The sequence below is a fragment of the Pseudophryne corroboree genome, chromosome 2, assembly GCF_028390025.1.
Source record: "Pseudophryne corroboree isolate aPseCor3 chromosome 2, aPseCor3.hap2, whole genome shotgun sequence".
NCBI lineage: Eukaryota > Metazoa > Chordata > Amphibia > Anura > Myobatrachidae > Pseudophryne > Pseudophryne corroboree.
Genome location: NC_086445.1, coordinates 545,261,387 through 545,286,630, shown reverse-complemented (window position 1 = coordinate 545,286,630; position 25,244 = coordinate 545,261,387). Strand labels below are relative to the sequence as shown.

The 25,244-nt window shown below is 47.3% G+C and overlaps 1 protein-coding gene across 1 annotated transcript in view; it reads right to left on the bottom strand.

Moving 5' to 3' along the window:
- Window positions 1-6,082: 6,082 nt before the first annotated feature.
- The window catches only part of SRSF10 (serine and arginine rich splicing factor 10), a 52,165-nt gene continuing 33,003 nt past the window's right edge, over window positions 6,083-25,244 (bottom strand). Inside the window, exons 4-6 of the mRNA XM_063954306.1 lie at window positions 8,992-9,157; window positions 8,845-8,892; window positions 6,083-8,593 (exon numbers count right to left, since the gene is read on the bottom strand). Of these exons, the coding sequence (XP_063810376.1) occupies window positions 8,323-8,593; window positions 8,845-8,892; window positions 8,992-9,157 (485 nt within the window). The 3' untranslated portion in view covers window positions 6,083-8,322. The remainder of the gene's footprint in view (window positions 8,594-8,844; window positions 8,893-8,991; window positions 9,158-25,244) is intronic.

Genomic DNA, 25,244 nt, shown 5'->3' with positions numbered 1-25,244 from the left:
CTCCCTTGACAAACGTCTGAACTTCAGGAACAGAAGCCAGTTCTTTTTGGAAGAATATTGACAGGGCCGAAATTTGAACCTTAATGGACCCTAATTTGAGGCCCATAGACAGTCCTGTTTGCAGGAAATGCAGGAAACGACCCAGTTGAAATTCCTCTGTAGGGGCCTTCCTGGCCTCGCACCACGCAACATATTTTCGCCAAATACGGTGATAATGTTGTATGGTTACATCCTTCCTGGCTTTGATCAGGGTAGGGATGACTTCATCCGGAATGCCTTTTTCCTTCAGGATCCGGCATTCAACCGCCATGCCGTCAAACGCAGCCGCGGTAAGTCTTGGAACAGACATGGTCCCTGCTGGAGCAGGTCCCCTCTTAGAGGTAGAGGCCACAGGTCTTCCGTGAGCATCTCTTGAATTTCCGGGTACCAAGTCCTTCTTGGCCAATCCGGAGCCACGAGTATAGTCTTTACTCCTCTCCTTCTTATGATTCTCAGTACTTTTGGTATGAGAGGAAGAGGAGGGAACACATACACTGACTGGTACACCCACAGTGTTACCAGAGCGTCCACAGCTATTGCCTGAGGGTCCCTTGACCTGGCGCAATATCTGTCCAGTTTTTTGTTGAGGCGGGACGCCATCATGTCCACCTTTGGTTTTTCCCAACGGTTCACAATCATGTGGAAGACTTCTGGGTGAAGTCCCCACTCCCCCGGGTGAAGATCGTGTCTGCTGAGGAAGTCTGCTTCCCAGTTGTCCACTCCCGGAATGAACACTGCTGACAGTGCTATCACATGATTCTCCGCCCAGCGAAGAATCCTTGCCACTTCCATCATTGCCCTCCTGCTTCTTGTGCCGCCCTGTCTGTTTACGTGGGCGACTGCCGTGATGTTGTCCGACTGGATCAACACCGGCTGACCCTGAAGCAGAGGTCTTGCCTGACTTAGGGCATTGTAAATGGCCCTTAGTTCTAGGATATTTATGTGAAGTGACGTTTCCATGCTTGACCACAAGCCCTGGAAATTTCTTCCCTGTGTGACTGCTCCCCAGCCTCTCAGGCTGGCATCCGTGGTCACCAGGACCCAATCCTGAATGCCGAATCTGCGGCCCTCTAGGAGATGAGCACTCTGTAACCACCACAGGAGAGACACCCTTGCCCTTGGAGACAGGGTTATCCGCTGATGCATTTGAAGATGCGATCCGGACCATTTGTCCAGCAGATCCCACTGAAAAGTTCTTGCGTGGAATCTGCCGAATGGAATCGCTTCGTAAAAAGCCACCATCTTTCCCAGGACCCTTGTGCATTGATGTACTGACACTTGGCCTGGTCTTAGGAGGTTCCTGACTAGGTCGGATAACTCCTTGGCTTTCTCCTCCGGGAGAAACACCTTTTTCTGTACTGTGTCCAGAATCATCCCTAGGAACAGCAGACGTGTCGTCGGAATCAGCTGCGATTTTGGAATATTTAGAATCCATCCGTGCTGTCGTAGTACTACTTGAGATAGTGCTACTCCGACCTCTAACTGTTCTCTGGACCTTCCAAGTAAGGGATAATTAAGACGCCTTTTCTTCGAAGAAGAATCATCATTTCGGCCATTACCTTGGTAAAGACCCGGGGTGCCGTGGACAATCCAAACGGCAGCGTCTGAAACTGATAGTGACAGTACTGTACCACAAACCTGAGGTACCCTTGGTGAGAAGGGCAAATTGGGACATGGAGGTAAGCATCCTTGATGTCCAGAGACACCATATAGTCCCCTTCTTCCAGGTTCGCTATCACTGCTCTGAGTGACTCCATCTTGAACTTGAACCTTTTTATGTAAGTGTTCAAGGATTTCAGATTTAAAATGGGTCTCACCGAGCCGTCCGGCTTCGGTACCACAAACAGCGTGGAATAATACCCCTTTCCCTGTTGTAGGAGGGGTACCTTGATTATCACCTGCTGGGAATACAGCTTGTGAATGGCTTCCAATACCGCCTCCCTGTCGGGGGGAGACGTTGGTAAAGCAGACTTCAGGAACCGGCGAGGGGGGAGACGTCTCGAATTCCAATTTGTACCCCAAATAACTCCTCCCCTTTATACGGCAATACTTCCATATGCCGTTTGGAATCCGCATCCCCTGACCACTGTCGCGTCCATAATCCTCTTCTGGCAGAAATGGACATCGCACTTATTTTTGATGCCAGAGTGCAAATATCCCTCTGTGCATCTCGCATATATAGAAATGCATCCTTTAAATGCTCTATAGTCAATAATATATTGTCCCTGTCCAGGGTATCAATATTTTCAGTCAGGGAATCCGACCAAGCCACCCCAGCACTGCACATCCAGGCTGAGGCGATTGCTGGTCGCAGTACAATACCAGTATGTGTGTATATACTTTTAAGGATATTTTCCAGCTTCCTATCAGCTGGTTCCTTGAGGGCGGCCGTATCAGGAGACGGTAACGCCACTTGTTTTGATAAGCGTGTGAGCGCCTTATCTACGCTAGGGGGTGTTTCCCAACGCGCCCTAACCTCTGGCGGGAAAGGGTATAATGCCAATAATTTTTTTAGAAATTAGCAGTTTTTTATCGGGGGAAACCCACGCTTCATCACACACCTCATTTAATTCATCTGATTCAGGAAAAACTACGGGTAGTTTTTTCACACCCCACATAATACCCTTTTTTGTGGTACTTGTAGTATCAGAAATGTTCAAAACCTCCTTCATTGCCGTGATCATGTAACGTGTGGCCCTACTGGAAAATACGTTTGTTTCCTCACCGTCGACACTGGAGTCAGTGTCCGTGTCGACCTGAGGTAACGGGCGTTTTATAGCCCCTGACGGTGTTTGAGACGCCTGTACAGGTATTAACTGATTTGCTGGCTGTCTCATGTCGTCAACAGTCTTTTGTAAAGTGCCGACACTATCACGTAATTCTTTCCATAAGACCATCCAGTCAGGTGTCGACTCCCTAGGGGGTGACATCACTAACACAGGCAATTGCTCCGCCTCCACACCATTTTCCTCCTCATACATGTCGACACAGCGTACCGACACACAGCACACACAGGGAATGCTCTGACAGAGGACAGGACCCCACTAGCCCTTTGGGGAAACAGAGGGAGAGTTTGCCAGCACACACCAGAGCGCGCTATATATATTATATATATATATATATATATATATATATATATATATATATATATATGGATAACCTTATATAAGTGTTTTTCCCTAATATAGCTGCTGTATATATTAATATGCCAATTTAGTGCCCCCCCTCTCTTGTTTTACCCTGTTTCTGTAGTGCAGGACTGCAGGGGAGAGTCAGGGAGCCTTCCTCCAACGGAGCTGTGAGGAAAAAATGGCGCTTGTGTGCTGAGGAGATAGGCTCCGCCCCTTTTTCGGCGGCCTTTCTCCCGCTTTTTTGTGGAAAACTGGCAGGGGTTAAATACATCCATATAGCCCAGGAGCTATATGTGATGTATTTTTAGCCATTTAAGGTATTTTCATTGCGTCCCAGGGCGCCCCCCCCCCAGCGCCCTGCACCCTCAGTGACCGGAGTGTGAAGTGTGCTGAGAGCAATGGCGCACAGCTGCGGTGCTGTGCGCTACCTTATTGAAGACAGGACGTCTTCTGCCGATGATTTTCCGGACCTCTTCACTCTTCTGGCTCTGTAAGGGGGCCGGCGGCACGACTCCGGGACCCATCCATGGCTGGGCCTGTGATCGTCCCTCTGGAGCTAATGTCCAGTAGCCTAAGAAGCCCAATCCACTCTGCACGCAGGTGAGTTCGCTTCTTCTCCCCTTAGTCCCTCGATGCAGTGAGCCTGTTGCCAGCAGGTCTCACTGAAAATAAAAAAACCTATTTAAACTTTTACTCTAAGCAGCTCAGGAGAGCCACCTAGATTGCACCCTTCTCGTTCGGGCACAAAATCTTAACTGAGGCTTGGAGGAGGGTCATAGGGGGAGGAGCCAGTGCACACCAGCTAGTCCTAAAGCTTTTACTTTGTGCCCAGTCTCCTGCGGAGCCGCTATTCCCCATGGTCCTTTCGGAGTCCCCAGCATCCACTAGGACGTTAGAGAAAAATAGAGAAATATAAATAAAAATATTCAAAGTAATAATTGTGACTTAGCCACAGAGCTGTTACTACTTCGAGCACAGAAAAAACACTGAGGTACTCTGGGATATGGAGGGGTGGAGTGTTCTAAATTTAAATATTCAGTGCTGTTCCTACGTTAGACCGTCCATATCCCAAGAGTACTCCAGTGCCCCCTATGGATGATAAAGAAAAACATTAACATTAACATCTTTTTTCTTTGTAGGTTACATCCAGCCTGTCTCCTAATTCTGTATATGTTGCTTCTTTCAGTTCCTGTAATTTTTAAACGTAATTCACAGCCAGTTTCATGTATATATATGCTTTTGCCAAGTACACATTTTCACTACAGTTTAAGTTCACATTTGTTTTTTGGCAGCTGCACCTACGTCTATCCCTCCCTTGGTTACCACAGCGCCGGCTTCCTTAGCGACCGAGTAAACTGCAGGTATCCAGGAAGAGACGGACCCCGGCGTAGGAGCGTGCTGACGTCACCACACCCGGAAGTGCACGGAGCGGTTCCCGTTCTCACCTTCCTTCCGTGGCGTGTGTCCCGTTCGCGGGTCTTCTGGCTTATTTAAAGGTATGTAAATGTTGTAAGCACTTGTATCACCTTGACAAAGGGGCGTCAGCGCCCAGAAACGTTGGTCACCTTTGTGTTGCTGTTTTCATGGATTAAATAATCTATTTTTGCACCTTAATTTTTTGGAATCAGTCTGAGTGCCGCTTCGTGTGTGTGTGTGTGTGTGTGTGTGTGTGTGTGTGTGTGTGTGTGTGTGTGTGTGTGTGTGTGTGTGTATATATATATATATATATATATATATATATATATATATATATATATATATATATATATATTTTCCTCTTCTCACTCTCCCTTCCAATCCACATTCCTGTGTGCGCTGACAACCCCCACATTCTGGGAAGATACACTGCCCTGAGTACCCAGTTATGATCCCCCTGGTGAAGAGGAATACTCCGCTGTACAAGAAACTCTTTGCCTGACAATGTAAAATGTGACCACACACACACAGGAAAAGGTTAAACACAATTAACCCACAAAGCCCTTCAGGGAGACACAGTCGTTTGAAGCCAACCCCCACCGCGCCTTTATTGCTAATGCCAAGCTTAGTCAATTTGCAGTTAGGGGACTTAGTACACCAATAGTCGCTCCCCCCTTGCTATGACCCCCTGGTACCGCTGATGTAATTTGGAGTCACACTGGAGGAGTTGCACGTCACTATCAGCATCTGTGTCCACTGCAGAGGTGAAAATGGTGCTGGTGAGCTGCTGGATCCTCTCAGTGAAGCCCCACCCCTACAATGGCACGCAGTATTCCCGCTTTTTTTTTTATACTGCTTAAAATGGAGAGAAAACAGTTTTATCGCTGTTTTTGCCTGTGTGGGTAATGTGTAGTGTTTGGACGCGCAGCTGTGTATTCTGTTTGGAGACGTAATCCGCCCTGGTTAGAAGCCATGCGTCTCCACACCCTCATGCCGCCATAATGGCCAGCAACCCACTAGTCGAGACACCAGCTTAGTACTCACCACTCTTCTTTCTTCTGGCTCTGTTAGGGGTGGCGGCGTGCTGTGGAAATGTACGCTCGCCATGGTGGGGCTTGCGAATAGTTCCCTTAGGAGCTCAGTGTCCTGTCAGCAGGGAACGGGACCATTAACCCTTCAAAGCTCTAACTTGCCCCTCGCCCGCCCCCCCCCCCCCCCCAAACCTATAAATGTACCGACGCCCCTGGGTTACACCCCAGGAAACCAAACATATTTTAGTAGACAGACCGCAGTGGCAGCAACAGCAATCTTTCACCTTATCAATTCTGTTAAAAGGAACAGGGCAGCATGTAATAATGAACAAGAAAAAAAAAAAAAAAAAAATAACAGGATCTGCAGTATTGCAATTTTAATAATGTTCAATGCGCATGTTACTTCTAAAGTAAACTTAAGCATTACTGTTACTTCTACAGGGGAGGAAAAAAATAAAATACCAATCAATTTTTCAATTTTATTTGAGCTTTTTGTCAAGATGTACAGCAAGCATTCGTTTTTAAATTTTAAAGAGTAACCATTTGCTTTAAATACAGCACTGGTTAAAGAAAACATATAAAAATATCTTTAAGCTTCTACAAAAGAAAAACAAGTTTAAATCTTGTTTAAATCCAACCTCTTATCTGCTAAAACTGTACTTTACACATGAAATGTACCATAAAGATGAAAACATTTTTTAACATGCATATGAATGATTGCATAGCAAATACCAGACAATTGTTAACTAAAAAAAAAAAAAAAAAAAATGTATTGAGAAAATGCTACCTTTACTTTTACAACACAATAATTAACTACCCTGCCAAGAAACCTGTAAAAAGCAGAATATATGAAAGGTCTGCAGTTGGATACTAGACACAGGGCTTTTACATGTTAAATTGGAACTTGCTTTCAACACAAAAATGTCATTTAAAGTTTTAAGATAGGCGCTACAAACATAAGCAAATAAACCCACAAAGCGAAATATTGAGTGTTTTTACAAACATCGCAATTGCAAATAATAAATGTGCATATACATGTATAATCACTTTATATAATGGGAAGCTGTCTAACTGGTCAGTGTTCTGGTATATGTAGCATTTCCCCAATTATTTATATTGATGGTAAGGTAAGAGACTATTACAACCCTTTAATTACAAGCAGCAAGTGAGAAACTTTCAACAGGACACCAACAGAAGAATTCAATTCCCAGTGAAGGATGCAAATTGCCAGTGCGTTTAAAAGCCTGCAACGGCATTTCATCACACGCTTTGCTTGGCCGAATGCCAGATTTGCGCAAACATGCTCGCAACCCTATGGAGGCAGCAAACAGTTGAGAAAGATCGGGCTGCCATACTGCATGACCATTGACGTAGGGATTCACAAGAAAGTGAATTCCCCACTAGGTCCAATTGCCAGTTACATAGAACCTCCTTAGAAGGCAACACTTGCAAGCAAATAAGCAGTGCTTGCATTTGCCAAAGAGATGCAATATTTATCTTATGGTTTCATTGTAGATCTTAAAAGGAATATTCAATGTTAAAAACAAATTACACTGAATTCCTTCCCAGTTTTAATACTCTGGCAGGTGTCCCTCTCCTAGGAGCCACTCTATTCGTAGTGTTCCAGCCCCTACATATAACCAGGATCTCCACTGATCACCGTTTGTACTCAGTCTCCAGCAAGCAGAAGCTATATGAAAGCAGCTAAAAGCGGTATCTCAGTCAAAAGCAGTTTTTCTTTGCACCTGCTACAGTACATTAGCCCGCCATTAATGCAGCCAATCGTGGAAGGAACTAGTATTGGAAAGCAGGGAGATATTTTAGAAAATCTGCTAAACATCACTAAGCCATCATTCTTTTTACAGCCAAAATGATGCAAGATAAGGGGGAGATGTACTAAGCAATGAAAAGAGGAGAAGTGAGCCAGTGAAGTTGCCCATAGCAACAAATCAGCACTGAAGTAGCTTTTATAATTTGTATACTATAAAGTTACCCAGAGCAATCGATTGGTTGCCATGGGCAACTTCTCCACTCTCTTCACTGGTTGGTACATATCCCCCTTAATGCTTTGAACTGCTATACTAGGTAGAGGTATGATTTGCTTTTAAAGCAGATCTATTTGCCTCTCTCTAATATGGAAAAAGCAAGTCTGCTAAGTAAAAATAAAAAATAAAAAAAAACACACAAGAGCAAATACTGAACAGTGAAGGATTCTAAAATCTACACATTCCTGCCTACTTAAGCTAGTCTTATAGGAACCTTACAACACCATTCATACACATTTTCCCTTTTCAACAGAAGGCGGAACCAAATTACATACAGCACACAAACTCACAAGAAATCCCTGCAAGTAGTGATGGTGGCAATAAAAACTTGGGAGAACAGGGGCATTGGAGGAATACCAACTACCAAATACTCGTGGCCAACGCAACTTTTGGGAAAGTGCCTTGTGGCTAAATGAACATGCTAGTTACTGTCTGAGGCACCAACACAATATAACGTGTAGTATAAATTAACTTAAGATCATGTTACAATTACAGCAGATTGTAATAAATTGGGTGTTTAATGGTTCTAACCTACTTTGATCAACCGCTGTGAAAAGGAAAAATCAGAAGCCAACAGAAATCTATACCACATTTAGATGGGAAGGGAGAGGGGAGGACAGAAAAACATTCCAATTAGTAAAATTGCTTAAAGCATCCAAATTAATGGCCACTAGACTTGTGGCTATTCCAAGACCGTGATCTTGATTTCGACCGGGACCTTGACTCTGAGTGGGATGGAGACTTTGATCGTTCATGGTCCTCTCTTCTGGTCTCCCTACTCAATCTGGAACTTGCTTTGCCTTTCACATCTGCTTTGGACCTGGAGTGAGACCTGGAGCCAGTACCTCGCTCCCTTTTTTCTTCTTTTGGCTGTGACTTGGATCGTGATCTACTGTTTGATTTAGATTGTGATCTATGCCGGCGACTTAATCTATAAAGAAATAGCAAATTTGAATTATGCTAAACCTAAATTATAACTAAAAGAAAGAAATGGACACACAACTTCAACACTTAATAGTCTCACTGTTCCAACAGGGAATCAATTCAAAGTATTCAGCAATGCATGTACCTGAAAATTGCACCCAAAAACAATTGCATCACCACCTCAAGAGTCATACAGAATGAACATATTGCTCACAAATTTTAAGTGCACTGAGCAGAAAAATAATGTCTTTTTCTCACCTGCCATGGTGTGAGCGGCTTCTGCTACGACGTGGTCTGTCTGCTCGGCTAGTAAAGAGAAACTAAAAGTTAAAACCAGGACAACAAAAATCCAAAAGTTAATACAAACAAGGAACCCTACATTGACTAATATAAAGGGAGACTTACCCTCTTGGACTGTATGATTTGTCATAACCCTGTTCAATAGAACGACTCCTAGACTTTCTTCTTTCATAACTGCGGCTTCTAGAACGCCTGCTGCCTCGTTCATAATCATCATAACGTGAAGACCCATATGAACTCCTTCCTTCCTTGGCTTTCATTTGATTTGGTGCTGTAAAGGGAAAGTAACTCCAGTTTGGTGGTGTGCGATTTTTAATAATTGCAAACAGCAAAATCCATGAAGTTTTCTTTTCAAATCTGTTATCCAAAAAGTAGTGTTGTGGTAGACTTACCATGGTTAACATTTTCTGCGAAGTACACAGGGAAACATAGGGGTGTAGAGTGGATCTTCATCCAGAGGCAACAAGCTAAAGCTTTAGCTGTCCCAGGATGCATAGACGTCTCCTCTAACTCTGCCTCCAGACACAGAGCTCAGTTTCGTTAACCAGTCCAATGCAGGAGCAGGCAAGAGAAGACCAATGTTAGTCACATACAACCACATTGTCACGACAGGAGAAGGGACCAGCAGCTAATGCCATACAACGCAAAGAAGCAAGGTGCGTCAAAGTGGGCGCCCTGTGGAACCCTATGTACTTTGCAGAAAGAGTTAATGGTAAGTCTACCATAACACTTTTCTGCAGCAGGGTACACCGGAAAACCTCAGATGTCCTAAAGCAGTTCGTCAAGGGAGGGGAATGCGCCTTAGCGGATGTGAGAATCCAGCATTCAAAGGAAGCATCCTGGGAGGCAATGGTATCAAAGGCATAGAACCAAAGAAACGTGTTCACCGAGGACCACGTAGCCGCCTTGCACAATTGTTCTGCGGACGCGCCACAGCGAGCCGCTCAAGAAGGTCCAACAGAGTAGAATGGGCCTTAATTGCAGCAGGAGCTGGGAGGTCCAGCCTGCGCATATGCTTGTGCAATCACCATTCTAATCCATCTGGCCAAGGTTTGCTTATTCGCAGGCTAGCCACGTTTGTGGAAAATAGTACAAACAGGGTATCTGACCACTGACCACCTAATAGAGGCAGTGCTCTCCACATATATACGGGGAGCCCTTACCACATCCCAAGACCGCTCTTTGGGGGTCAAGTCAGAAGAGATAAAGGCCGAGACCACAATCTCTTGGATAAGGTGAAAAGAGGACACCACTAAGTAATCTGGGCAATTTCAGAACCGCCCGGTCCTGATGGAATATCAGAAAGAGTGGACGACAGGACAAAGCGCCTAAGTCAGACACCCTTCTAGCTGAGGCAATAGCCAGCAGAAACAGGACCTTGGCTGTGAGCCATTTAAGGTCCACTGACTCGAGAGGTTCAAATGGAGACTCCTGCAGGGCATTCAGAACAGACAGATCCCATGGAGCCACAGAAGAAATATAGGGAGGCTGAATCCGTAACACACCCTGAGTGAATGTATGGACGCCGGGTATAGATGCAATTTTTCTCTGAAACCACACTGACAAGGCATGTATGTGAACCTTGAGGAAGGCCAGATAAAGACCAAAGTCCAAACATCTTTGTAGAAAGGCAAGAATTCTGGACGTCTTAAATCTACCAGCGTCATAGTTCTTACCAGCACACCAGGTGAAATATGTATGCCAAACCATGTAATAAATCAGGAGGCCGGTTAGCGGGCCTTCAGCATAGTTTGAATTACCACCTCAGTAAAACCTTTGGCCCTCAGGAGTAATGCTTCAAGAGCCACGCCATCAAAGCCAGTCTGGATAGAGACAAGGGCCCTGTACAAGGAGGTCTTGACACTGTGGAAGTAGAAGGGGATACTCTGTCGACATACCCTGCAGGTCTGAGAACCAATGCCATCTGGGCTATGCCGGAGCAACCTGTATTAACATAACTCCTTGTTTGAACTCCCGCAGTGCCCTGGGCAGGAGTTACACTGGACGGAATATGTAAGGCAGCCGAAAGTTCCATGGAACTGCCTGTGCATCCACGAATGCTGCCTGAGGATCCCTGGTCCGTGATCTGAAGACCGGAACCTTGCAGTTGTGTCAAGACACCATCATGTCCACATCTAATCGGCCCCACCTGTCCACCAGGAGTTAAAAAAAAACTTCCATATGTAGGCCCCATTCTCTGGAATGAACGTCCTGGCGACTGAGGAAGTCTGCTTCCAAGTTTAGGACACCTGGAATGAACACTGCCGAGATGGCGTTCCGCCAAGCAAAGGGTTTTTGACACATCCTTCATTGCCATGCAGCTTCGAGTGCCACCTTGATGGTTTATGTAAGCCATCGTAGTGGCATTGACAGGCTGTACCTGAACAGGCCTGTTTCGTAATGGTAGTTGTAGTGCAAGGGTCGGTGCATTGAACACAGCCCACAGCTCCAGAATATTGATCGGGAGTGATTCCTGCTTGGTCCAACGACCCTGAGACGAGTGTTACTTCAACACCGCTCCCCATCTTCGGAGACCGACATCCATTATCAACAAGACCCAGTTGGGGATCCAGAATGGACGGTCCCTGCACACCTGCTAATCCTGAAGCCACCAGGACAGTGACAGACAAACATCCAGAATCTATGAGACCATCTGGCACCTGATCCGATGAGGTAGGCCATCCCATTTTGACTGAATCAACCGTTGGAAAGGACGAGAGTGAAATTGAGCATACTCGACCATGTCGAATGAGTACACCATCAAGCCAAGGCTTTGCATCGATGAGTGTATCGACACTGGGGCGACGAATGAAGTGTTGTATCTGCATATCCTGACTGTCCAAGAGTACCACTAGGTGCACCATGCTCTGAGCTGGGGCCAGCAAAGACTTTAATTTATGAGCCATACATGGGCTTGCAGAAAATCCACCGTCAAGTGCAAATGTCTGAGGAGAACTTTGTGGGAATTTGCTAGAATCAACAGGTCGTCCAAGTACGGGAGGATTCTGATTCCCTGGCAATGGAGATGGCCGTCCTAACGGCCATGACCTTTGTAAATATCGGAGGAGCAGCAGCCAGACCAAATGGTAGAGCCTGGAATTGGTAATGAAGGTTGCCAATAGCAAACAGCAGGAACTGCTGATGCGACATGGCAATAGGATTATGCAGAACTCGGGAGACCTGGGAGTAGATTTTTGTCTAACCAAAGACTGATTTAGTTGCTGCAGTTGGTTAGATTTTCCACCCAAAGCAGATTAACCATAGGGACTATTTGTGGAAGTTAAACAGGTGGTCCCATAGGGGTCGCAAAGCGTTCCACCAGAGTACCCAGCAGGGTGGTGTATGCAGCCCAGGGTGGCTCCTGAGTAGGTGTAGGAGCTGCGGACTGACTGGGTAATACGCAGACCATCATACAACACAACCCCCTCTGATCAGTCCTTTCAGCATGCTCTGCATGATCTTACACAGATTTACTGCCCTTCCTGTTAGACATGATAAATGTGCAACAGGGCAATTATAGTACAATTAAGCCAGACAAAATACCTGAATAAAAACCTGGTATTACAGTAGAATATACTTATATAGATAAATACTGTGTAATACTGTATTATAAAACCCAAACGCACCTAGCCCAGGGTACAAAATATAGTGACAGTTATATCTGGGAAACAGTGAAAAACACACAGCAAATACAAGCACACAGTCACAGGCAATGCAGAAATTATCACAAAGCTGTACTGGATATAGCCATCAATCACAGCACGGTCAGTAACCGCAAGATAAATCAGAATACTCGTACAATATATACTGTAAGGCACCCTCTCTCAACTAACACCGTCTCAAGACATGTAGGATACTCAAGTGTTTGTAAAGTCTCAGTGCTGTGTACAGGCGGCTTTACAAGGGAGACTTGACTTTCCCTGCAGTCCCGGAGACCTGCTGCAGCTATGCTGTGAAGATGGCACCCAGCGTCGCAGTCAGGGAGTGAGGGAGAGTGTGACGCAGCTCATGGGCGGAAAATCTGCATGGAGAGGGTGCCCTGGGCAGGGGCTACAGGTCAAGCACCACCTCCCCTATGCTGGACTTCCACCCCCAGTACTGCTGAGCCTTATTAAATGGGGTGTTCGTACACTCTACCTGTACTCTAATGCCCTGGTGGGGTCCATGCCCAGTGAGTGTCCACGCCAGCGCCACGGCCAGCCTTCCCAGACAGAACGCGATTTAATGGTGGGTCCCTCTTACCTCCTCCCTGTAGCAGCCACGCGAACCAGGAGAGCAGACTGAGAATGTGCCTAAACCGGGACATCTCCGTCGAAAGTACCCGGGAACCAGGCCAGCGGGAGTATGAGACGCTGCTTGGGAGGTGGAGCTGCAGCACTGAATGTCACTGACATACAGCGCAGACAGCCCAGCCAGAGAGATTTCTAAGAAAAGTGCGTTTCTGGGCTGCCCAGTGCAGCCCTCCTGTTAGGCGACCTGCTACTGCAGGCACCAACTCAAAACTGAGCTCAGTGCCTGGAGGCAGGGTTATAGAGGATGCCCTTATGCATCCTGGGACAGATAAAGCTTTAGCCTGTTGGTGCCTCTGGATCAATATCCACTCTACACCCCTATGTTTCCCTGTGAGAACCTGTGTACCCTGCTGCAGAAATTATTTTCTCCAAAAGTACAAAGTTGTGAGAAAAAAAATAAAATGAACTTTCCCTTAACTATTTCTTTGGCCAAAAAAAGGCTACGAAATTGCCAGGGTTTTTTTTATGAGTGAATTAGGTGAGGAACATGAATTTAACCCTATCCCAAATGATTTAAATGTAAAAATAAGAATTTACTTACCGATAATTCTATTTCTCGTAGTCCGTAGTGGATGCTGGGAACTCCATAAGGACCATGGGGAATAGCGGCTCCGCAGGAGACTGGGCACAAAAGTAAAAGCTTTAGGACTACCTGGTGTGCACTGGCTCCTCCCCCTATGACCCTCCTCCAAGCCTCAGTTAGGATACTGTGCCCGGACGAGCGTACACAATAAGGAAGGATATTGAATCCCTGGTAAGACTCATACCAGCCACACCAATCACACCGTACAACCTGTGATCTGAACCCAGTTAACAGCATGATAACAGAGGAGCCTCTGAAAAGATGGCTCACAACAATAATAACCCGATTTAGTTAACAATAACTATGTACAAGTATTGCAGACAATCCGCACTTGGGATGGGCGCCCAGCATCCACTACGGACTACGAGAAATAGATTTATCGGTAAGTAAAATCTTATTTTCTCTAACGTCCTAGTGGATGCTGGGGACTCCGTAAGGACCATGGGGATTATACCAAAGCTCCCAAACGGGCGGGAGAGTGCGGATGACTCTGCAGCACCGAATGAGAGAACTCCAGGTCCTCCTCAGCCAGGGTATAAAATTTGTAGAATTTAGCAAACGTGTTTGCCCCTGACCAAGTAGCTGCTCTGCAAAGTTGTAAAGCCGAGACCCCTCGGGCAGCCGCCCAAGATGAGCCCACTTTCCTTGTGGAATGGGCTTTTACAGATTTTGGCTGTGGCAGGCCTGCCACAGAATGTGCAAGCTGAATTGTACTACAAATCCAACGAGCAATAGTCTGCTTAGAAGCAGGAGCACCCAGCTTGTTGGGTGCATACAGGATAAACAGCGAGTCAGATTTTCTGACTCCAGCCGTCCTGGAAACATATTTTCAAGGCCCTGACTACGTCCAACAACTTGGGAGTCCTCCAAGTCACTAGTAGCCGCAGGTACCACAATAGGTTGGTTCAGATGAAACGCTGAAACCACCTTAGGGAGAAAATGAGGACGAGTCCTCAATTCCGCCATGTCTGAATGGAAGATCAGATAAGGGCTTTTACAGGATAAAGCCGCCAATTCTGACACGCGCCTGGCCGAGGCCAGGGCCAACAGCATGACCACTTTCCATGTGAGATATTTTAACTCCACAGATTCAAGTGGTTCAAACCATTGTGACTTTAGGAACCCCAAAACTACATTGAGATCCCAAGGTGCCACTGGAGGCACAAAAGGAGGCTGTATATGCAGTACCCCTTTTACAAACGTCTGAACTTCAGGAACTGAAGCTAGTTCTTTCTGGAAGAAAATTGACAGGGCCGAAATTTGAACCTTAATGGACCCCAATTTTAGGCCCATAGACACTCCTGTTTGCAGGAAATGCAGGAATCGACCTAGTTGAAATTCCTCCATCGGGGCCTTACTGGCCTCGCACCACGCAACATATTTTCGCCTAATGCGGTGATAACGCTTTGCGGTTACATCCTTCCTGGCTTTGATCAGGGTAGGGATGACTTCATCCGGAATGCCTTTTTCCTTCAGGATCCGGCGTTCAACCGCCCTGCCGTCAAACGCAGCCGCGGTAAGTCTTGGAATAGATAGGGTCCTTGATGGAGCAGGTCCCTTCTTAGAGGTAGAGGCCACGGGTCCTCCGTGAGCATCTCTTGAAGTTCCGGGTACCAAGTCCTTCTTGGCCAATCCGGAGCCACGAGTATAGTTCTTACTCCCCTCCGTCTTATAATTCTCAATACTTTTGGTAAGAGAGGAAGAGGAGGGAACACATACACTGACTGGTACACCCACGGTGTTACCAGAGCGTCCACAGCTATTGCCTGAGGGTCCATTGACCTGGCGCAATACCTGTCCAATTTTTTGTTTAGGCGGGACGCCATCATGTCCACCTTTGGTTTTTCCCAACGGTTTACAATCATGTGGAAGACTTCTGCTGAGGAAGTCTGTTTCCCAGTTGTCCACTCCCGGAATGAACACTGCTGACAATGCTATCACATGATTTTCCGCCCAGCGAAAAATCCTTGCAGCTTCTGCCATTGCCCTCCTGCTTCTTGTGCCGCCCTGTCTGTCTACGTGGGCGACTGCCGTGATGTTGTCCGACTGGATCAGCACCGGCTGACCTTGAAGCAGAGATCTTGCTTGGCTTAGGGCATTGTAAATGGCCCTTAGCTCCAAGATATTTATGTGAAGTGATGTCTCCAGGCTTGACCACAAGCCCTGGAAATTTCTTCCCTGTGTGACTGCTCCCCAGCCTCGCAGGCTGGCATCCGTGGTCACCAGGACCCAGTCCTGAATGCCGAATCTGCGCCCTCTAGAAGATGAGCACTCTGCAACCACCACAGGAGAGACACCCTTGTCTTTGGTGACAGGGTTATCCGCTGATGCATCTGAAGATGCGATCCGGACCACTTTTCCAGCAGGTCCCACTGGAAAGTTCTTGCGTGGAATCTGCCGAATGGAATTGCTTCGTAGGAAGCCACCATTTTTCCCAGGACCCTTGTGCACTGATACTTGGCCTGGTTTTAGGAGGTTTCTGACTAGTTCGGATAACTCCATGGCTTTCTCCTCCTGGAGAAACACCTTTTTCTGGACTGTATCCAGGATCATCCTTAGGAATAGAAGACGTGTCGTCGGGATCAGCTGCGATTTTGGAATATTAAGAATCCAACCGTGCTGCCGTAACACTACTTGAGATAGTGCTACCCCGACTACCAACTGTTCCCTGGATCTTGCCCTTATCCGGAGATCGTCCAAGTAAGGGATAATTAAAACTCCCTTCCTTCGAAGGAGTATCATCATTTCGGCCATTACTTTGGTAAAGACCCGGGGTGCCGTGGACAAACCAAACGGCAGCGTCTGAAACTGATAGTGACAGTTCTGTACCACAAACCTGAGGTACCCTTGGTGAGAAGGGTAAATTGGGACATGGAGATAAGCATCCTTGATGTCCAGAGACACCATATAATCCCCTTCTTCCAGGTTTGCCATCACCGCTCTGAGTGACTCCATCTTGAATTTGAACCTTTGTATGTAAGTGTTCAAGGATTTCAGATTTAAATTAGGTCTCACCGAGCCGTCCGGCTTCGGTACCACAAACAGCGTGGAATAATACCCCTTTCCCTGTTGTAGGAGGGGTACCTTGATTATCACCTGCTGGGAATACAGCTTGTGAATGGCTTCCCATACCGCCTCCCTGTCGTAGGGAGACGTCGGTAAAGCAGACTTTAGGAAAACGGCGAAGGGGAGACGTCTCGAATTCCAATTTGTACCCCTGAGATACCACCTGAAGGATCCAGGGGTCCACCTGTGAGTGAGCCCACTGCACGCTGAAATTTTTGAGACGGGCCCCCACCGTGCCCGAGTCCGCTTGTAAAGCCCCAGCGTCATGCTGAGGACTTGGCAGAAAACGGGAGAGGGCTTCTGTTCCTGGGAACTGGCTGTTTGCTGCAGCCTTTTTCCTCTCCCTCTGCCACGGGGCAGAAATGAGGAGCCTTTTGCCCGCTTGCCCTTATGGGGCCCAAAGGACTGCGCCTGATAATACGGCGTCTTCTTATGTTGAGAGGCTACCTGGGGTAAAAATGTGGATTTCCCAGCCGTTGCCGTGGCCACCAGGTCTGTTAGACCTACCCCAAATAACTCCTCCCTTTTATAAGGCGATACTTCCATATGCCTTTTGGAATCAGCATCACCTGACCACTGTCTTGTCCATAACCCTCTTCTGGCAGAAATGGACAGCGCACTTACTCTTGATGCCAGTCGGCAAATATCCCTCTGTGCATCACGCATATATAGAAATGCATCTTTTAAATGCTCTATAGTCAGTAATATACTGTCCCTATCTAGGGTATCAATATGGTCAGTCAGGGAATCCGACCAAGCCACCCCAGCACTGCACATCCAGGCTGAGGCGATTGCTGGTCGCAGTATCACACCCGTGTGAGTGTATATATTTTACTGCTTTCTGTCAGCAGGTTCCTTAAGGGCGGCCGTATCCGGGGACGGTAGTGCCACCTGTTTAGACAAGCGTGTGAGCGCTTTATTCACCCTAGGGGGCGTTTCCCAACGTGCCCTATCCTCTGGCGGGAAGGGGTATGATGCTAATAACTTTTTAGGAATTAACAGTTTTTATCGGGGGAAACCCACGCATCATCACACAATTCATTTAATTCCTCAGATGCAGGAAAAACTACAGGCAGTTTTTTCTCCCCCAATATAATACCCTTTTTAGTGGTACTGGTATCAGAAATGTGTAAAAACATTTTCCATAGCCTCAATCATGTAACGTGTGGCCCTACTGGAAGTCACATTCGTCTCTTAATCGTCGACACTGGAGTCAGTATCCGTGTCGGCGTCTGTATCTGCCATCTGAGGTAACGGGCGTTTTAGAGCCCCTGATGGCTTTTGAGACACCTGGACAGGCACAGGCTGAGTCGCCGGCTGTCTCATGTCATCAATCTTTTGTAAAGAGCCGACACTGTCACATAATTCCTTCCATAAGCTCATCCACTCAGGTGTCGACTCCCTAGGGGGTGACATCTCTGTTACAGGCAATTGCTCCGCCTCCACCTCATTTTCCTCCTCATACATGTCGACACAACGTACCGACACAGCACACACACAGGGAATGCTCTGATAGAGGACTGGACCCCACTAGCCCTTTGGGGAGACAGAGGGAGAGTATGCCAGCACACACCAGAGCGCTATAATATATATATATATATATACAGGGATAACCTTATATAAGTGTTTTTCCACTTATAGCTGCTGTATTGTTATACTGCGCCTAATTAGTGCCCCCCTCTCTTTTTTAACCCCTTTCTGTAGTGTAGTAACTGCAGGGGAGAGCCAGGGAGCTTCCCTCCAACGGAGCTGTGAGAGAAAATGGCGCCAGTGTGCTGAGGAGATAGGCTCCGCCCCCTTCTCGGCGGCCTTTTCTCCCGTTTTTCTGTGGAATCTGGCAGGGGTTAAAATTCATCCATATAGCCCTGGGGGCTATATGTGATGTATTTTCGCCAGCCAAGGTGTTTTTATTGCTGCTCAGGGCGCCCCCCCCCTAGCGCCCTGCACCCTCAGTGACCGAAGTGTGCTGAGGAGCAATGGCGCACAGCTGCAGTGCTGTGCGCTACCTTGGTGAAGACAGGATGTCTTCTGCCGCCGATTTTCCGGACCTCTTCTTGCTTCTGGCTCTGTAAGGGGGCCGGCGGCGCGGCTCTGGGACCGGACTCCGAGGCTGGGCCTGTGTTCGGTCCCTCTGGAGCTAATGTTGTCCAGTAGCCTAAGAAGCCCAATCCACTCTGCACGCAGGTGAGTTCGCTTCTTCTCCCCTTAGTCCTTCGATGCAGTGAGCCTGTTGCCAGCAGGTCTCACTGAAAATAAAAAACCTAAAACTAAACTTTCACTAAGAAGCTCAGGAGAGCCCCTAGTGTGCACCCTTCTCGGCCGGGCACAAAAATCTAACTGAGGCTTGGAGGAGGGTCATAGGGGGAGGAGCCAGTGCACACCAGGTAGTCCTAAAGCTTTACTTTTGTGCCCAGTCTCCTGCGGAGCCGCTATTCCCCATGGTCCTTACGGAGTTCCCAGCATCCACTAGGACGTCAGAGAAAATATTTTTCAAACAGCGATCGCGACCATCGTGGCTTTCATTTTGAAAGCCGGGACAGCCTGCAGGTATACAGGGGAGGTCTGGGGGTGACGAGGGAGGGTTCATTTACATTCCCCAGAGGCTGCCATTGTCTGCAGCCGCTGGAGGGGGGAAATCCTGCCGTGCCGACCTATCAGCAGTGATCGACAGCACGGCAATCAGTGGGGGAGAGTGCAGGGAGGCAAAGGGACCTTCCGGTCCCCCTGACAGCAGCAGCGGAGGGAAGTTTATCTTCCCTGACGCTGCTAACACTCTGACTGGTCGCATCCTGTGCGACCAGGTCAGATAGAGCACTTGCAGGCATGGTCGCATCTGATACGGCATGCTAGGCAAGTGGTTAACCACATCACTGGCACCAAGATACAGCCAGTAGTATAATACCTGGCCAGGTCATATAACATAGGTCCGGAAAGCCCCACTGCTTTCCCTACTGTAATGGAGGAAATCTGTTCTGAACAAGTGCAAAACATATTTCCTAAACATACTTCCTCCTGCTGCAGCAGCCCCCCATGCGACATCACAGCTGAAAATCGCACCCCAGAAAGCCTAGTGAGTAGCATTCCAAGGCACATGCGCCAGAACTAAACATGCTGGGTGGGGGAAACCTGTTTCCTTCCCAAGCACATCTACACTGACCTCTGCGTATGCAGAAATCAGCTGCAGCAAGTGTGAGGGGGAGGGGGACTCCACAATAATGGGGAGGGGGAGGAGGAGTGCAACGGTAGTCATTTTGGCACTGGGTGTGGGGTTGGTGCCCAACAAAAGGTGTATTGCACTAGGGCTGGGGTAGATATATTTAAAGTAATAAAATGTATAGCGGCACATGGGAGGGGGGTGGACACAACTAGACAGTCAGGGACCATTGATATGGGGGAGAGGGGGGGGAAGAGTGGTGGCGGTGAGTGGTGGCTGAGACATTGGGATCTACTACCGCTGGGGGTGGGGCAAAACACCCCCATGTATATTTTATGTAAATTCAAATTTAAAAAAAATATATTTATATTTAGGGGGGGGGGGGGGGGGGGTGATAAGAGTGATAAGTCGAAACATCACTGAACTTAAGACTAAATATACAGACTTCAGCTTTACAGTAAAAACTTTATAAATATCAGTGATCACATTAGGATGTAGTGGTACAGGGTATAGGCAGAGTATTAATAATGGCAAAAATTTAGAGTTTGGCAAACTGCACTTTTCGAAGCATCTATAGCCCTGCAAGCAAGGTGTGCTTTTTCTGGTTGTAGTGAAAAATACAGGATTTTACATGCTGCATGCATAAATCAGTCAGCTCTATTTTCACACTGCATTTTAGAGTAAGGCTAGTCTGCACCTCTAACAACTTCACATCATATTGTACATTTTTCATTTACCTCTGCAACAGAATGGTTTTTCCCAGGTGCAAATCACACCCAGTTTGCCTCAATTCTAAATCTGCTCCAGTGTTTACTACATAAAAATTGTTACTTGTAATATACATTTGCAATTCATGAAGAAGTCAAAGGTTTGGTCTAGACTCCACAGCCCTGGAGAAATATGGCTTGTACTTTACAGCGTTATTTAAAGCAAAGAGCTTATTTGATATGAATCGTAAGTGTTTCTTATGCTGGGTACACACCAGCAGATATATCGTTGACTGATCGGTAGTTGTGAACAAACGATATGTCTGAACTATAGTTCAGACATATTGCATCAGCTCTGCTGCACAGACAATACACACATTGGCTCATCGTGCCGTGTGTATGGCCAACCCAAAACGGATTGGCTGTTCGGCGCATCACCAGGAAGGACCAGGTTATGCAGATCATCTCCCTGGTGTGCGTATGGGAGGAGGCGGCAACAGCAGCTTCTGCAGTGCTGCGCCCATCTGCGTGGGACAGGAGCTTTAACCTACAGACAGGATCGCGCCACCTGAGGCGAGTAGGCCGGGACACTGTCAGGTGGAGAAGATTAATTGACCACTGTACTCAGATCTTTTAGATGGCAGTGGTGATTGGTCAGTGTGTATGAATAACCATCTGCAGAATTATCTTACGATGAGCTGGGTACACACTTGTTCGATCCCAGCTGATCAGGTAAAATGCTCCCGATCTGCCGGGCTTTGTATGTATCCAGCTGTGCCTCCACTATTGGAATTAGGAGGTCACATGTGCAGCATATAGAATGCAACCTCCTGCCTCGACCGCTGCAGGAGCGTAGCAAGTCGTTGAACAGCTAACGGACCCTGCATCGGTGCTGGATACACACCTATCAACAGCCGTTAACCAGATATTGGGAGAACGGGCCGACTATTGTATAGGTTTATACATAGCTTTACTTGTAGCAATGATGTCTGCGATACTGTTGTGGGGCATATTGTCTTGCATTCAGGACAAAATGCACTGGTGTGCTGTACCAGACTTACAATCTGGGAGCCCAAGTGAAGGAAAGGAACAGAAAATAGGATTTTACTACCTACCGGTAAATCCTTTTCTCATAGTCCATATACTGGATACTGGGGATCACTTAGTATGATGGGATCCAAAGGAGCCAGTACACTTAAAATTTCTTCAACTGGGTGTGCTGGCTCCTCCCCTCTATGCCTCCTCCTACAGCCAGTGTAGGTAGAACTGTGCCCGAAGGAGAATGGGCATACTTGAGAGAAGGAACATAACAATGAGTGGTGAGATACATACACCAGCACACCAACAAAATAAAAACGACCAGCAACAGCTGATGTCAAACAGCAATAGCTGAACAGGTAAAGTTCTTGAAAAGAAAAACCTGCAGACACGTCAACGCACTGAGGTGGGCACCCAGTATTCTCTTATGGACTATGAGAAAATGATTCGACTCAGACTCGCATCTGTCGTGAGGAGGATACAATCCTGAATCCCAAAACTTCGACCTTCCAGTAGGTTTGAGGACTATAGCCACCACAGAAGGGAAATCATGGCCCAGGGGTGGGGAACATTTGGCCCTCCAGCTGATGATCTACACATACCAGCATGCCTTGCTACAGTTTTGCCATACTAAAACCGGTTGCAGGGCATGCTGGGATGTGTAGTTCAACAGCAGGAGGGCCGAAGGTTTTCCATCCCTGTCCTAGACCATGGTGACAGCCGTATTATCCAGTGGATCTGAAGATGTGAGCCGTACCACTTGCTCAGGAGATCAAATTGAAATGTCTGGCATGGAACCTTCCGTACTGGATTGCCTCGTATGAGGCTACCTTATTCCCCAACAATCTTATGCAAAGATGGATGGATATTAGAGTAGGCCGTAGGACCATCTCCTGGAGTGTCCTCGCTTTGTCCTCTGGGAGAAACTTTGAGCCACAGTATCCAGTAACATTCCCAGAAACAGGAGCCACAGAGTTGGCTCCAGGTGGGACTTCTGTAAATTGAGGATCCACCCATGGTGTGACAGATGCTGAATAGTGCGATCTAAATGGAGCAACAAAAGCTCCCTGGATCTCACTTTTATCAAGAAATCGTCAAGATAAGGGACAATATTGACCACTTGGACCCGGAGTTGAAAAATCATCTCCGCCATCACCTTTGAGGAAAACCCTCGGAGCTGTGGACAGGCCGAAGGGTAGCGCCTGGAACTGGTAGTTATCGTTCAGCAGGGCAAACCGTTTGTAAGCCTGTTGAGGCGGCCAAATCGGGATATGGAGATAAGTGTCCTTTATATCCAACACCACCATGAGCTCCTGTTCTTCCAGCCCTGCAATCACCGCTCGCAAGGATTCCATCTTGAACTTGAAAACCTTTAGGTAAGGGTTCAAGGATTTTAGATTCAGAATGGGCCTTGCCAAACCTTCCGGATTCAGTACCACGAACAGGTTGGAGTGGTAACTCTTCCCCTGTTGTTGTAGTGGCACTGGATCAATGACTTGGGACTGAGCCAACTTTAGGATGGCCTATTGCAGCGTAACTCGTGTATCCTCCAAAGCTGGTAAGCTTGATTTGAAAAATCGTTGGGGAGGAGCGTAGTCGAACTCCAGCTTGTAGCCATGAGAAACGAGGTCCTTTACCCAGGCATCCTGGCAAGGAGCTTTCCCAGACGCGGCTGAAGTCACTGCAATATATAATGGCAAACTGCTGTTGAGCTCCCACCTCGAGGTTCCCCTCAGGGGTGGGTGGGTACCGTCATGCCAAGGCCTTAGTGGAAGCTGAACTGGTGCTCTGTTCCGAGAACCTGCGGCTGCTGGTTTTCTTGATTTACCTCTGGTGCCTCTAGCCGCATTGGAGGCACCTCTGGCCCTAAATCTAAATTTATTAGACCGAAAGGACTGGGCAGACACTTTAGAAATCCACATATCCAACTCAACCCCAAACACAGCCACTCCCCAGAGAAGGGGAGAGAATCCACACGGCTTGGAATCTGCGTCCGCTATCCACTGATGCAGCCATAGGGCTCTGCATGCAGACACTGCCATGGCAGTAGTCCTAGCGTTTAGAGTGCCTATTTCCTTGAGAGAATCACACAGGACACGTGCAGCGTCTTGGATGTGTCTTATGAGGGTCACTGTAGTAACCAGGGGCATATTTCCCCTCCCCCCTATCACAGGTCTTTGTGATACGCCAGCCGCTGTGTAAATAGACTTTAGTGTAGTTTCTATTTTTCCATATCCCCAGGGTCCTTTAATGTAATGGAGCTCAGAGCTGGCAGTACCACCTTTTGGACAGGCAGGATACAGATACATCCACAGCTGGGGGATCTTCCAATTTTTCCTACCTTCAGCGGCAAATGGGAAAGTGCACAAAAACCTTTTGTCACCTGATTTTTTTTTTCCAGGAATGTTCCAGGCTTGCTTAAACATGTCATCTAGTTCCAGAGAATCAGGGAAAATGACACTGAGTTTCTGTGCTAAAAAATAAACTGCGGTGCTGCAGCATCTTCTAAAGGGATTTTTAATATATCCCCGATAGCCAGTATGAGGGGCTCAATACCCTGTGCAGCAGTTGAATCCTCAGTAATAGGATCCAATTCCTCCCCTTCCTCCTGTACCACATCCTCAGAATCTAAGAGTAGATCAGGCAGCCCACGTTTATGTGGCCCTGAAAAAGGGACGGGGTTGTTAATCATCTGCCTTTGCAGCTAGGTCTGCAACAGCCTGCTGCAGCGGTTGTATCTTCCGAGTATTAACAGTGAACTGTGATGACATATCTGCCATCAGGTTTTATGGCACCTAGCCAGGATGGCTCCTTACCCTCCCCTCCAGCCTCCTCACTAACTTGGGAGGATTGGCTGCATTGTACACGAGGGAACGAGTCGTAGGAGGAGAGACTCTGGTGCGTCACTACATAACTGGTGTTTGACCATGTTTACAGGAGACACATTACAATAGCAAGCCTGCCTTACTGTATTTGAGGAGGAGACACAGAATGAGAGGGACAGCACACCCAAGCTTGTCAGGCTCCGTGAGACTGCAAGCTGTATCTTTACAGATATAGTGAAACACCGGATTGTCCTTTTCAGGACACTATATAGTGTACAATAGCGACTCTCCCCCTTATTTACACCCCTGTACCAGTTTCCTGATTATCTGTGAGTGTCTGGAGGAGCTATGTGTCCTTGCAGCTGGAAGCAGAGGAAGGCGCCAAAATGCTGTTGGTCGCGCTCTGAAGAAGCTCCCTTCCCTGCAATGGCACCAGAGCTATGTAGTTATTTATACTGGCAATGTCTCCAATACAGTGTAAAACATCATAAATGCTAGTTTTCACTACCGCTGCCAGTGTACACAGGGGAATATAGCAGATCTCCCAGGGAGGGTTCCGTATGCCACCCCTGCGTGAACCGAGGACACACCAAGTGGGGCCCCTGGTTTGTACTCACCACTCTTCTCACCTTCAGGCTGTGGCGTGCTGCGATTGCATTCGCTAAGGCACAATGCCCTGTGGTACCAACACTC